Below are 16475 nucleotides of genomic sequence, written 5' to 3'. Positions count from 1 at the left end.
GGGACTCCCAGCATGTGTCCATAGATTTTTCTTAGAGATTTTATGCTGCAATATCAGTCATTTCACACAATCCAAGTTGGTGTATGATGTTTGGACAGTCACAGTAATCCCCCAGCAGTTGTTCCAAATTACTTACTAGTTGCTCCTAGTTGTTTATTAGTGGCTCTAGGGGATAACAAAATTCCACACCTTTCTATGCCACCATCTTGCCCCTCCATCCTCTAACTACTGCCCTTTTGAGAACCACCTTTTGCTTGGCTACAGGTCTTAGTAGAGGCTGGATGCTTATTTAACCATTGGCTACCAATTACTTCATTACCCATCATGAACTGGGTACTTTCTTATCCACCAACCCTAAATCTGTGTGTGCACAATGGCACTCAGTCACCAAGTGGAACTAGTATATGAGTTATGGTTTACACAAGCCCAGAATGCACAAGACAGCAGCAGCAGGAAGTGGACCAAATGCCCATGGCCTCTGTCTTGCTGCCTTTGTTTCCCAGGCATCCAATACATCCTGTTGGAAGGTTCAATATGATGAACTGATCAGGGAAGGAAATTTTGGGTCTTATTTTGAGATGGTTCTTCATGATATACAGGTACCATCTGTAAGTGGACAGCTACAGCACTACAGCAGTCATAGAGGGAAACCCTCCCAGTGGGAAGAACTTCAAGCAATGCAGCTGGTTATTCATTTTGCTTGGAAGGAGACATGGCCAGAGAGGCATTTGTGAGCTGTGGCCAGTGATTTGGCTAGATAGATGGTCAGGTATTTGGAAGGAATATGATTGGAAAATTTGGTGACAGAGGAGTCAGGGGTAGAAGTCAGGGAAATTCAGGACAAAGAAGTCAGGGGGAAGTCTATTTGTATAGACATTTCTAAGTGGGTGATAAACAAAAAAAAATTGGTCCCATGTTAAAGTTCAACACAGGGTGACTTCAACAGAGGAGGAGTTTGATAATCAATGGATAGCATAACCCATTCTTTGGTGTATTAGGATTCTCTAGGGAAACAGAGCTGAATATTTGCCTACAAATATTATGAAATTTTTTAAATAAGATTTTTCTCACACAGTTGTGGGGATGCACAACTCCAAATTCCAGAAGACAGGCTGAAATCTGGGAACTCCAATGAAGGTCCTTGATGAATTCTGCAGAAGTTAGCAGGCCAAAGTAGAGAAACATATTCTCTCCTCTGAATGCTGAAATCACCCCTTCTTTCAAAGTCTTCAAATGCTTGGGTGAAATATCTCTCATTGTTGAAGGCAATCTCCTCAGTTGTTTGTAGATGCATTCATTCACAGATACAATCATATAACGGATGAGTTAGGTGCATGAAATATCCTCAATCAGGCCAGGTCTTGCTTGACCACACAACTGAACACCACCACCTGGCCAAGTGGGCATATGAACCTAACCATCCCAGTCCTCCCCTTGTCAACTTGGCAGCCATACACATCACTTTAACCATGCTTAACTTATAAATAAAAACATTAGTAGCCATATTCTCACCTAACAATACTCAATTGACTTGTATATAACAGGAAATGCACTAGATCTCTCCAGAATAAGGTGCACATCCTTGGGTAATGTTTATTCTTCAGACAGAGAAGTGAAGGCTGTTTGATTATGGAACATGGTTCCAGGTTTATATCAGCCATAGTGGGGTTAATATTCTTAGTTGAAGTTTGGATGGTAGATTCTTCAGGGCAGTCTAGAGGCTGGGATTATGTTTCTTCAGGCCAGACCATTACAGATTTATCCAGTAAATACTCATCATATTCTATTATTTCACTGCCCCCAAACCATCACTATCAACACATATGCCCCATTCCAACTCACAGATACCATTCCTTTCCAAGCAATGCCCTCACTTTAACAGCAGACACACTGCAAGGTTTTGAACTTAGTATATGTTGTAATTCACCTACTTGCAAAATGACCCTGTGGGTCTGCTTTTCAGAACTCTCATGTCTGTGGATACACAAAATAAGATTTTCTTTCATGACACACAGACATTTTCATGTGCTTCATGTGGTGCATAAATTGCAATTCTGAAGCCTTCAGCTCATCCTTTTCCTTTATGACTGTATCCAGCATATTTAGGAGCTAATAGCCAGCATTGCTGTATCTTTAAACTCCACAAATATCTGCTAAGGTGTCAAAAATACTCTTACCCAGAGTTTGGTCTCATAAGCATTTGAATAGCTTTATCTGGAGGTAATATTTTGCATATCTCTATGGCCAACTCACATCAGGGATAGTCAATTCCACCTTCATTATTGGAAACAGAGTGGTTAATGCCTTTTATTATATTGATAACTAATTACAAAGCCCCAGAGCAAATTTAGAAATTTCATCCTTAAGATTCTGTTTCTCAAGAACAATTCCCAGGACCAAAGTTCTATTAGACAGTGTTCTCTATGGAAAGAGAAGTGACAGGAGATATCTGTAAATATGAGATTTTAATAAGACATTCTCAGATGACTGTGGGATGCACAGGGCCAAATTTGGGAGGGCAGGCTGCAAGCTAGGAATGTGGTTGAAGATCCTTGATGAATTTTCCAGGAGAAGCTGGGTTGCTGAAGTAGAGATGCAAATTCTCTCTTCTGATAGCTGAAATCATCACTTTTCCTTCAAAGCCTTCAACTGATTGCACGAGATGTCTCTTCTTGTTGAAGGCAATCTCCTAAGTTGACTGTAGATTTAAACAATTAGTCATACATGCAATTAACTTGATAATTTAAGTTCACAAAATACCCTCACAGTAACAATCAGGCCAGTGCTTGCTTAACCAAACAACAGTACACCATGAACTGGCCACATTGACACATGAACCCAGCCATTAAATGTAGATACCAGCCAGTGACATCTTTCCCCAGCGATGTTTGCTATTGCCCAATGGACTCTTGAACAAAGTGACCATGATTGTAGGGATAGAGGTACACATGGGCTTAGCAACATGGTCACCCACTCACCAAGGCCCACCTAACTAGAGTCACTGCTGTGTGCCCCATCTGCCAGCAACTGAGATCAACACACAGTCCTTGATATGGTAACATTCCTTGACATGGTCAGCCTGCTACATGGTAGCAGGTTGTTTTGCATTGGACTATTTTCATAATGGAAGAGACAGTATTTTCTTCTTACAAGAATATATCCATACTTTGGATATGGGTTTGTCTTCCTTGCATGCAATACTTCTGTGAAACTTACATTTGTGGACTTCAGAATGTCTTATCCACCATCATTTTATTTCACCCAGCATTGCTTCTGATCTAGGAACCCACTTCCCGGTAACCAAAGTGTGGGAATGGGCACATTGTCATGGAATTCACTGGTCTTACCATGTTCTCCATCATTCTGATACATTTGGACTGATAGAATGGTGTAATGAACTTTAGAAGACTCAATTATGGTGCAAGCTGGATGGCAAATCCTTGCAGGGCTGGGTCAATGTTCTCCAGGAGTCTGTATACACTCTTAATTGGCATCCACCATATGGTGCTGTTTCTCCCTTAGCCAGGCTTCATGGGTTTAGATGCCAAGGCATGGAAAGGGAGAGGCAATACTCACTATTACCCCTAGTGATTCATTAGAAAACTTTTTCTTCCTGTATAGTCAATGTTATGCTCTATTGGCCCAGAGGTCTTTTTTCCAAAAGGAGGAATGATTCCACCAGGAGACACAAAAATGTTTCCATAAATCTGGAAGAAAGATTGCTAATGGACCACCTTGAGGTCTTCTTGCCTCTGAATTAACAGGACAAGTGAACATTTAGGATTTACTCCACTGGCTCTAGTGAACAATCTTGTTTGTCAAGTGGAAATAAGAACTGCAACTATGTACTGTAGATAAAGAAGAGTTTGCTTACAATTCAGGATATACTTTAGGCATCTCTTAGTATTGCTATGTCCTGTGATTAAAGTAAATAGAAAACTGAAACAACCCAGCCCAGGCAGGACTTCTAGTAGCCTAGACCTTTCAAGACTGAAGAACCGGGTTGCCACACCAGGCAAACAGCCACACCAGCTGAGAGGCTTGCTGAAGCTACGGTGAATGAGGAATGGGTAGAGGAAAGAGACAGTTTTTAATATGAACAATGTCTGAATAACTAATTACAGAAATGAAGAGTTCAATGACTATTTCTTCCATGCTTTGTTATGAGAATTTTAGTATAGACACATAAAGGAAGTATCTGTTTTCTCTCTTCCATTATTCCTTTATCATATAAATAAATTGTGTTAATTTATGTCATAGTATTTAAGTTATGATATGTCAAGGATAATAATAATAACTATGTGATTGCTTCCTCTTGTGGGGAATATGTTAGTGGATTTCTAGTTGAGTAAATTATGTTAGGTGAAAGTATACCTACGTTATTAATTGTTTTTAAGAAATTATCATTTAAGGAAATGTATATCAGTGACAAGTTTACAAGTTGATGGTTGATTTCATGTATCAACTTGTCCTGGTTATGGTGTCTACATGTTTGTTCAAGCAAGCATTGGCCTGATTTTTACTGTGAGAGCATTTCATAGATGGATTTAGATCATTGATCAGTTGATGGAATCTATGGCTGATTGCATCTACCATCAGAAAAGGAGACTGCGTTCGGCAATGAGAGGAGTCTCCTCATCCCATTTGTTGGAAATTTAAGGGGGAACTGAGAATTTCATTATCATAAAAAAGAAGTTCTTTCTCTACTTCAGGCAACCACCTTCTCCTGGGGATTTCATCATCACATTCATTGGAATTTCCAACGTGCAGCTTGCACAAGGGAATTCAACATTACCTTCACTGAGTTTATGGCTTGTCTGCACCATGGAATTTGGATTTGTCAAACCCCATAAATTTAAGCCAAATCCTATTATAAATCTCTTATTGTTTACAATATGTCTATATGATCTATCTATCTAGATATACAAATCTCATGCCAATTTCATTTCTCTGGAGAATGCTGGCTGATACATCTTTGCAAACAAGATAATAAAGTGCAAGCAGTACAAATGTAGTTAAGGGACTCCTTATGTCTTGAATTTTCATCATTAGGGGGCTCCACATTTTTAAAACTTCTCTGAAACCATCTCTTATCCTTTTCCCTTTTCCTAATCCCCTGCCACATGCCTTACCTGTTGACCTTGAACATCCAATCAAAACTGTTCTTTAGGGAATTTGTCTTAGACATTTCCATGGCTGATCACAAACTTCTGAGATCCTGTAACTCTTGTCATTTGAATCTTGAGGTTACTGTTCAAATGTTTCCTTGTCTGCCAGTCTTGCCTGAAGATCAAGCATCTCCACTCAATTACTTCATTTTACATGCTTTAATTCATTTTAGCAATTGCCACTATATGACATTATATAATTATGATTTCATTTGCTTATTTTCTTTCTCCATCATCAGATTGCAGGCAACTTTTTTTTTCAGAACATTATTCCCATTTTCTAATCAGTGCCTGCAGCACAGCCAGATGGAATTTTTTTTTTAATCTTCATTTTATTGAGATATATTCACATACCACGCAGTCATACAAAACAAATCGTACTTTCGATTGTTTACAGTACCATTACATAGTGGTACATTCATCACCCAAATCAATCCCTGACACCTTCATTAGCACACACACAAAAATAACAAGAATAATAATTAGAGTGAAAAAGAGCAACTGAAGTAAAAAAGAACACTGGGTACCTTTGTCTGTTTCCTTCCTCCCCCTATTTTTCTACTCATCCATCCATAAACTAGACAAAGTGGAGTGTGGTCCTTATAGCTTTCCCAATCCCATTGTCACCCCTCATAAGCTACATTTTTATACAACTGTCTTCGAGATTCATGGGTTCTGGGTTGTAGTTTGATAGTTTCAGGTATCCACCACCAGCTACCCCAATTCTTTAGAACATAAAAAGGGTTGTCTAAAGTGTGCATAAGAGTGCCCACCAGAGTGACCTCTCGGCTCCTTTTGGATTCTCTCTGCCACTGAAGCTTATTTCATTTCCTTTCACATCCCCCTTTTGGTCAAGAAGATGTTCTACGTCCCACGATGCCAGGTCTACATTCCTCCCCGGGAGTCATATTCCACGTTGCCAGGGAGATTCACTCCCCTGGGTGTCTGATCCCACGTAGGCGGGAGGGCAGTGATTTCACCTTTCAAGTTGGCTTAGCTAGAGAGACAGGGCCACATCTGAGCAACAAAGAGGCATTCGGGAGGAGGCTCTTAGGCACAACCATAGGGAGGCCTAGCCTCTCCTTTGCAGCAACTGTCTTCCCAAGGGTAAAACCTGTAGTAGAGGGCTCAACCCAAGCCAGATGGAATTTACATTCCAGAAATGAATAAACATATTTCTCATAAACACCTTAGAATGCATGATGGTTTGGGGAATGCTTTGAAATCTGGGCAGCAATTCCTTTTCAGAAAAGGCACTCTTTGTTTAGAATCGATGAAGAAATTCAGAGATTAATTTCCTGACTCATAAAATTATAGATAGGTTAGTAATGGCTATTTATTTGAAAAACAGTCATGTTATTTCTGTCATTTCAGGTAGTCATATCAAATACATGATGTCACAAAATGATACTGAAGTTTCAGAATTTCTACTTTGGGGATTTTCAGAAGAACCAGAATTGCAACCCTTCCTCTTTGGTGTCCTCCTGTCCATGTACCTGGTCACTGTCTGTGGGAACCTCCTCATCATTCTGACAATGATCACTGACTCCCACCTCCACACACCCATGTACTTCTTCCTCTCCAACCTGTCCTTTATAGACATCTGTTTATCCTCCACAATTGTCCCAAAGATGCTAGTGAACATCCAGACACAGAGGAGAGTCATAACCTATGGAGGTTGCCTCACCCAGATGTACTTTTTCTTACTCTTTGGGGGGTTGGATGACTTCCTCCTGGCAGTGATGGCCTATGACCGCTTTGTGGCCATCTGTCATCCCCTTCACTACATGGTCAACATGAATCCCTGGTTCTGTGTCCTTCTTGTTCTGGGATCCTGGATCATTAGTGCCCTGCATTCCTTGTTACACAGCTTAATGGTGCTAAGGCTTTCCTTTTGTACACACTTGGAAATCCCTCACTTTTTTTGTGACCTTGATCAGATGGTCAAACTTTCCTCTTCTGACACCTTTCTCAATGAAATAGTGACGTATTTTGCAACTGGGCTGCTAGGTTTTGGTCCCTTCACTGGTATAATTTACTCTTATTCCAAGATTTTTTCTTCTGTGCATGTAATCTCATCAGTTCAGGGGAAGTATAAAGCATTTTCCACCTGTGCATCTCACCTCTCAGTTGTCTCCTTATTTTATTGTACCTTCCTGGGAGTGTATCTTAGCTCTACTGCATCACCAAATGCACATGCAGTTGCAACAGCCTCCGTGATGTACACTGTGCTGACACCCATGCTGAACCCCTTCATCTATAGTCTGAGGAATAAAGAAATGAAGAAAGCTCTGAGAAGATTTTTCAGTAAGGAAGTTATAAAACTGTCATTTGTTCTGGGGCAGAAGAGGTGCTTGTGACCACAGTGCTCAAAGTCTCAGAGCCAGAAATTGTTACTCTTTGATCAGTTCATGGAAAAAATTCCTGCCCTAGATTCGGATATAGCCTTAAATCTGATGAGGCAAATTTTAAACCATACATTATATTATCATAGAAAGAATTGTGTTTGATGATTGACATCTATTCATTGAAGTAAGAGATCTTGGTGTCTCTATGCAATGAGACATACATTGAAGCACAGGACTAGGCTGCACGTTTTGCGTAATTTTATTTGATGATATATGGGACTGTTTCTATTTATGTAAGCAAAATATCTGTCCTTTCTATACATTTCATCCTAAACATTCAAGGGTATGCAAGTGAAAAATCTCTGTATTTTACTATATTTTCCATTGCATAATCTCCTACTTACCCTCACTTTGCATTAAGAATAACTTTTTAAACCCATAACATTCTTTGAAATTACCTATATAACTATTTGTTAAATTGTACTTTGAAAGTTGTAACGTTTCTGTATGTATGTTATATATCACAATTAGGAAATAACTGAAATTGTGGATCTCTAACATAATATTCCTTGAAATTTGCTCTCTACTTACTTGTTAAATCATACATTGAAAGTTATCACTGTTCTGTATATATGTTAAAAATCACAAGAAAGTATATTAAAAACTAAAAAGAAAAACTTTTAAAAATATGTTACTCACACAGCCTAGTGTATTATAAATGTTCAGTTTGCTGAATTTTTACAAAATGTGTACCCCTGTAAAACAAAAATCCTAGAAATTTCCACTCCTGCTCTTTACTAGACACCTTTCCCATGTTTTGAAAACCACCCCCCTTGTGCTAACCTATGTCTTAAATGTACTAGTTTGTGTAATTTAAATATATATATATATATATATATATATATATATATATATATATAAATTATAAGTTACATATTTTATGAAGACTTATTTCACTGATTTTATCCATACTTTTGGATATGGTTGTAGACCAACTATGGTCATTGGTACATAATAATCCTTTGTGTTAATATATTTATGGATCCCACTTTATTGTTGATGAAAACTTGGTTAGTTTCCATTTGGGATCTATCACTAGCAATGTTCTTTTCAGCATCATGGTTTATGTCTTCTTTGAATTCTTGTATATGATGGGGGATAGTGGGGAAACTGGCTCTTAATGGCAAATAAAGAGAAACACTACCATAACTGGAGGTTGTAGCTGATGAGGAAGGGATCCTGTATTACTCAAGGCTTAAAAGGGAAACAGGACTGACAGGATACGGAGTTTGCAGCATTTGAAAAGATTGGAATTTCCACTCTAGAAGCACCAAAGTATTAGGCTTCAATCCACAGGTGTCAGACCTTGAAATCTAATGGAGACAGCCCTGGTGAATTTCTGACTTGTGTCAGATACGTGGCCTAATTTTTCCTTCCAATTTCTCCCTTCTACAATTGCATGGTCTATCTTATCCTTCTCCCACCATTGATTTGGAAGCAGAGACTGTTTCTCAGATTCCACAAGTCCACATATGGAGATGAATTTTCCCTCAGGATGGAGTACACCCATAACTCATTTTATGAGACTTTTTACTTAGAGTTGCCAATTAAATGACATCAAGTTTTGGGGATATAGTGATGGGGTGAATTTACTTTTTAAAAACTCTTACCACATCACTTTACTAAGGTGTTGGCAAATTATGATCATAGTACCTCTAGATCAAACTGTGTTGGATGATACAGGGGTTATGATGATCCTTGAATAACATCAAATTACGAATGGAAATAAACATGGTTTTGGGTTTGAATCCTTTCTATAGATGTTGAGATGTAAGTCAAGGGAAGAAGAGCTTTGTTTTCAGTAGATATCCCAATGAAGAAGTATTTTGAAGAAGATTCCAGTTATTTTTTGGGTAAATACCAAATGTCAGAGAATTTGGTGTTCCAACTGGGGTCCAGGTGCTGGTTCACTTGCAAGGTCAGGAAAACTTTGTCACTGTAGGCAAAAACACCAGAGATGAAGAGGGTCAGTTAGGTGGACTGGGGTTTTCCCTTTCTTTGTCATCCTTGTCCTTCTCTTCTTTTATGTTTCCAATATCTGAGTGTTTCTGCACAGTTTACATTCCACAAGAATTTGTGGCTGGGGGCTGTCCAGCTTTAGTCTCAAGCTTCTCCTTGGGCAGTGAAGAACTGCTGCAACTGGGCTTCTGAGGGGCTCGGTTGGGTTGGCTTCTAGGTAAGAGAGAGTGGGAGTGGAAGCATGAAGTGGGACCCATGGAAACAGGCACCTTTGGGGTCAAGGCCAACATGGGGGTGTGTATCCTACCCTGGGTGAATGTATTTTGAATGAAGGAAGAACACATCTTTTTGGGGGTCCAGAGGGAAAACTATGATAGATGAAATAATGTACACCCTCAAAAGACATGCCCTTACACTTAATACTTGTGAACCCATTTGTAAACAGGACATTTTGAACATAAATTCCCAGCTAAGTTGTGAACTAATTTGTAGTAGAATCTTCTAAGATCCTTTTTGATATGTCTCAGCTGAATCAGCATGATACTTAATTCATATTAGTGGAGGCATTTTCAAGAAAACAGAAATCAGTGTGACACAGAAGGAGGGGAAAAACACCACTGTGTGGACAGCCACTATCAAAACTACTGAACTCAGTGGAAAAATGGCCTCTCCCACACCTTGATTTGGGACTTCTGGCCTATAAAACTGTGAGCCAATAAATTCTTGTTGTTTCAACTAACACAGTATGTGGTGTTTGTCAGAACAGCCTGGAAAATTAAGAGAAAACTGGTGACATTGAATTTGAGAGTGAGAAAAGCCCAGAACAGGAGTTGAGAGAGAATGGCATGCAGTGGAGGCATAATTTCCACCCAGAGCTGAAGACTTAAGATTTTGACTAATGGGCTTCTCCTGTCTTTGCCTTCCTTCTTCTTCTAGGACTTACCCTGTCATGAAAGTCTTCTCTCTGGCCAAACCTCAAGGTGAGTGTCTCTCAACCTTTCTTCTATTATTGCCCTTGAAGGGGCTTTTAGAGTTTTTGCAACAATTAGCTTCCTCTTCTCATGGGAGAGTTTAATACACAGACAAGGTTCAATTACTGTGGTAGTTAATATGGATATAAATGATAGTAAAGTCTAAGAATTTTTGTCAAATCACCAAAATTCTCTTTGCTTCTATCCTGCCTTGCTTCTACTCAATGCTGTCCTTAGTTACTCCTGGTCCATTAGACCACTGGCTCCTAAACTTTACTATGAAAACAAATCACACATTGGTCCTTAAACACAAACTTGAATTCAGCAGGTGTGGGCTGGGGCCCTTGGGTCTGCATTTCTTAGGAACTCCCAGGTGAGTTTGGTTCTTCTAATCCATGGACCCCACATGGGTTTGTGATGCATCAGAGGTTGCTGGATATTTTTACTATAACAGTCATAGGTTTCTGGAAAACTTTTCCTGGAGGTGTTGGGATACACTATGAACAAATATCTTAGTGCTTAGGCTGATGTACAGTAGGAATGATGACTCCACTCCATGATCCATCACATAAAGCAGCTTTAGCAGTATAAGAATGACACTTTTAGTGGAAATGAACCCTTGTCACAGCATAGATTACTGAGCATCTTCATTTTTATATTTCTTTGAAAGTGAGGATAGCTTTCCCCTCCAAGCAGTCTTCACTTTGGCATAAAAATATCTCTAGTTTCATTTTCTGGCTTTGATATGACAGGTTTTTGAATTTTTGCTTATTTTGGTAGCTCTACCCTGAGGGTCTTCTAATTTCTCATTGTGTTTCTTGGGATGCAATTGTTATCAAGGGGAAAATCCAATATCATCAGCATGGTTATTACAAAATAAGGTCAATTCAAACCATTTTTATCAGATGCCACAATTTAGTAGTGGGCCATGTTTCAAAAAATCTAAAAGGTATCAAAATTGTATATTTAGTTAGGGTTGGCATCCAGTTGCAAGTAACAGAAAAGCAAACAAAAACAGAGGCTAAACAAATTTTGGGTTTGTTTATCCACACATCACAGGTTTATGATAATGGTGTCCAAGGCTATTTTGGCAACTCAGAGACAATGTTAAGGATTCCAATCTTCCTTTAGTTTACTCAACAAGTGTCTTCTGTCTTCACAGGCGTAGATGAGCTGCCGCACCTCCAGACACTGAAGCAACATCTCTGTAAGAAAGACTGGGAGTAGACTGAGTGGGGTAGTACAAAGAGAACTACTGTGTGGGTCTTTTTCAAAGTTCCATTTTGGAATATAACATCTTTATGGCAAATCACCACATCATAAGCTCTATGAGTATTCAATAAACAAATATAGTCTATGTCACCAGAACCCAGACCATGAAGCAGAACATTGGCAGCCAGGGAGGATCTTTGTCCCTCCCAGTCTCAGGGTAACCAAGATTAAAATAATATCAGAAGTTATTTTTGTGTTCCTGAACATTATATAAGTGGAATCAAACAATGTATATTCTAATTTGTTTGGCTTATTTGCTGAACATCATATTTGTGGTTCTGTCTTTCTTATTTTTAAAATCATGAATGTACATGAAATCATAATAACTCTTATAACAGACTGAAGATTACATGTATTTTGCCAAAAATATGGCAAATTGTAAAGGAAGCAGAATAATGGGCTTCCAACAATATCCATGTAATAATCCCTGGACCTTGGAATATTTGTGTTCCATGCATGGAGGAACTGAGTTAACACACCGCATTGTTGTGCAATCAGCTGACCATTAGATAGGGAGACTACCTTGTACTATTAAGCCAAGACAAAATGTAGAAGAGGAAGGCAGAACAGTGAGTGTCAGAGTGATGCTGTGAGAAGAATTGATGGTCCATTGGTGGCTTCAAAATGGAAGGGTCAAGAGGGTCTTGAGCCAAGGAATCTGTGCAGTTTCTAAGAAACTGGAAAAGCATGAAAAACAAATCCTTGCTTAGAGCCTCCAGAAAAGAACACAGCCCTTCAGACACCATGATTTTGGTCAGATGAGGATAATTTTGGAGTTTTGTCCCCCAGGACTGAAAGGTAACAATTTTGTTTTGTTTTAGTCACTAAGTTTGTGGTAATTAATTACATCAGAAATGGGGACTAATGCACATGGTAACCTGGGTTCATGTCATTGTCTGTGAGATTGACAATTAAGCTTCATAAGTTGCCATTTTCCCCTCAAAAATCAACGTTCAGCTTTTAATAAAAACCCAAGGTGTAGGCAACTTAGCCACATTTTTCACAAAGAATATTTTGGGATGACAATTTTTAAAGAATAGAGAGGAAATATTACCCAATTATTACTAAAATATATAATAAAGCCATGTGGATCAAAACATTCTGTAGTTGGCCTAAGTCTAAATAGATATATCAATGCAAGAGAATAAAAATATATCCTTTAAATAAAAGTGATTATATTACAAAAATGGCATCACAATCAATGAGGAAAGGAAGGATTTGAAAATGAATGGTACTTGTAAATTGGTCACTCTTTGGAAGCAATTAAGTTAAATTAGTATCAACACCAATTACAATGTAAATTGAAGTCGGAGGAAAGACAAATTATAGAAGAAGACTTCTGGGGAAAGTATAGGTTAACTCTCTAAACATAAACTGAGATGAAATAAACACAAAAGGATAAAACTGAGAACATAAATGACGTTCTCAAGTCTGTTGAGAACTGCATGTGAAAAACAAAGAAAATAACCAACAAAAAAAGAACCCAAGGAAAATATTTAGAACATATTTGATACTCTAGAACATAATTGAGAAGTAAAAATTGTTGTTGTAAATAAGTATAAAACATGCAAGAAACATAAAGACTTAAAGTATATGAACCAGTAATTCTGACAGCAAAAATATAAGTAACTTATAAATATGAAAATATGCCTAACTTAACTAACAATCAATAGAAGTGAAATTAAAATATCCAGGAAACCTAATTTTCCAATAATAAATATGACAGATTAATTACAGATGACCAGAGCTGGTGAGGATATATTAAAGTATGAAAACTGTTAATTGCCAGTGGAAGGTGACTTGTCCAATAAGATTCTTAACTGTTCGTTTGGTTTGTTTTAGGGCTGCATCCTCTGGTGACAGAACTGTCCATGTTTGGGGAACATCCTTCCAGATGTAGGAGTTTAATTCAAAAAAAGTCTTTAATCCTTCTGGTTTAACTATTACTGTTATCACATTTGACTCAGGTGAATATAATGTGATGCCTAAGCAAGTGTCTTTAGATAGTCTAGGATTGAACCCTCTTTCTGTTTCTTCACTATCTCTGTAATTTTGAGCTAGTTACCTCATCTGTAACAAAGGAAAAATGATACTGATCACAACAAGGAGTGACAAAAATTAAAGAGGACAATATGTATAAAAAGCTTAAATGGTGTTAAACATGGGGAGTGTTGTCATTTTTATTCAATGATTTTGAAGTTCTATTCTTGCTAAATTGCTTTCTTTAATTCAATACATTTTTATTTTTCAGTTCCATATTCCACTGTATCTTTAACCGTCCACCCATTGTTTATTACTCCATTCAACCAATATTATCTAAGCACGATTCCAAGATCTGTAATAGACATTGTAGTTACAGAGACAGATGATATACAGTCACAAAATACAGAAATACATATTGGGATGAGTAGAGAAATTCAGCAAATACATGTGACTGCAAAGAAAATGACGAAGATGAAGAGGGAGGAAATCTTTGTGTTGATTTCATTCTCATAATATCAGAAGGCATCTTTATAAATGAGTTTCCAGGGTGACATTTAAAAAATAGGCATGCATCTCAAAAATTTAGAGGATAAATATAAAAAGCACACCATGAAATTTATTTTTACATTTTTGAATGTCATTGATAGGGGAAATTTTAGGATATATATATATATATATATATATATATATATATATATATATATATATATATATATATAAAATAAAAATTTAGAAAAGCATAGGACTGTACAATACAAGCATGTAACCCTAATTTGAACCATAGAGTCTATTTCAAAGCAATATTATAATTCACCAATTATAACCCATGTACCAAACTAATGCCAGGTATTAACAAAAAGGTGGGTATATAGGAATGCTTTATTTTATGCATGATTTTTTCTGTAAACCTTCAGATTCTCTAATGAAAAAACAATGAAAAGAAAACCTACATAATGGGAAAAATTATTTGGAAACCATATAACTGATATGTTTGTAATATCCAGAATATAAAAAGAACTCTTCCAACCTTATAGCAAAAAGACAACAACCAAATTAAAAATGACAAAAGGCCTTGAATAGACATTTCACCAAAGAAGACATACAAATTGTTCATAAGCACATGAAAACATGCTCAACATCATTAGTCATTAGGGATGAAGTACTGCTAACATGCTGTAATGTTGATGAAACTTGGGTACATTGTGCTAAGTGAAAAGCCAGACACAAGATGTCAAATATTTTATGATTTCATTTATATACAGTGTCCAGAATAGATCAATCCATAGAGACAGAATGCAGATTGGTAGTTGCCAGGTTCTTTTGATGGGGGAGATTGGGAGTGACTGTTTAATGGGCTTGGGGTTTCCTTTTAGGATGATGAAAATGTTTTGGAACTAGATAGGGGTTGCACCACATTGTGAAAGTGCTACATGCCTCTGAATTTCTCACTTTAAATTGTTACTGTTAGGTTATGTGAATTTCACCTCAATACAATTGTTTGTGTAAAAACAAAGTAAAGGAGTTCTGATACATGCAGGGCCCCTTTATTGGCACTGCTCCTCAGATTGTATCTAAGAATAAGAGAATAGTGCTCTGGTTAATGGAATCAGGGCCAGAAACCAGTTTCAAAATACATCTGTTAGTGATGAGGACATTGGAGAGGCATGCCAATTACTTCAGAGATTACACAGAAATACTAAGGGATTTTAACAACTGCCCAAAAACAAGCCATGGCACATACAAAAATTTCAGAAATTCTGACAAGAAGTTCCTAAAAAGAGCTGGGGCTTCAAGCTGACTGTGTCATGCAGGAGGTGACAGTTGGCCATTGCAGAGTCACAGGTCATCACAGTAAGTAGTAAATTTTCCCAAAGTGGAAACATAGTGAAAAATTACATTTGCCTCATACAGTTGACATAGGAAATGCTGGATATTCCACATCATCTTAGGATCAGTGGTGAAATTGAAAGAGATATTACCAAATGACATGTTGCAGAAGGAGAAATACATAAGCAGTTGCCATCTATGCCACATTTGTTGGCATCACTGGAAGTGGCCAAGCAGTAGAGTGAATATCAGCCAATAAAATAATATAGAACACATAAGAGAATACTGCATACCAATGAACATAAACCTTCAAATGTGCACATTAAGATTCACTACCTCAATGAGGACACCCGCATCATGGATAAGAATCCTTTCTTTAGTAAAGCAACACATGATTGAGAAATTTCACTCACCATAATTAAGATTGTCTGTGAGTTATGGCCATGTTAAATCATATATTCATACAATTTTTTCTTATTCTCCATTCCCTTGAAAGACAACTATTGGATGAACAATTTCTGTTCCAATGCCCTATAACAAAGAACATCCATGATAAACATTGGAGACAATGTGCTGAATAAGACAATAGGATCTTCAAAAAGAGGATAAAATCAGATGACCTGTATAAGAAGCACCAGTATGAGAAATGTTTTGTAGAAATATTTGTAGAATATGTTTGTAGAAAACTGTTTTAAGATAGAGATTCAGAATTGGATGACAGACACAAAAGTGAAAATGTTATTTACCTTTCATAAATCTATGCTTTTGGAGTATTTGAAATATCCAAGATATTTCTCACCAAGGATTGATTAAGACATTGGAACTATGGGAAAGTGGACAAAGGGAAAATCTGTTAATTATGTAAGATACAGAGAAAGCTTAATAGA

General features: G+C 37.5%; 1 protein-coding gene across 1 annotated transcript; it reads left to right on the top strand.

Annotated features, from left to right (window-relative positions):
- The first annotated feature begins 6559 nt into the window (after nt 1–6559).
- LOC119525574 (olfactory receptor 7A10-like) lies at nt 6560–7528 on the top strand. Its single transcript, XM_037824336.1, has one exon. The coding sequence runs from the start codon at nt 6560–6562 to the stop codon at nt 7526–7528; it is 969 nt and encodes a 322-aa protein (XP_037680264.1).
- Nucleotides 7529–16475: the final 8947 nt, after the last annotated feature.

This window comes from Choloepus didactylus (genome assembly GCF_015220235.1).
Source record: "Choloepus didactylus isolate mChoDid1 chromosome 25 unlocalized genomic scaffold, mChoDid1.pri SUPER_25_unloc2, whole genome shotgun sequence".
Taxonomy (NCBI): domain Eukaryota; kingdom Metazoa; phylum Chordata; class Mammalia; order Pilosa; family Megalonychidae; genus Choloepus; species Choloepus didactylus.
Note: the sequence above shows the minus strand (reverse complement) of the source record. Positions and strands in the feature narration are given on the sequence as shown.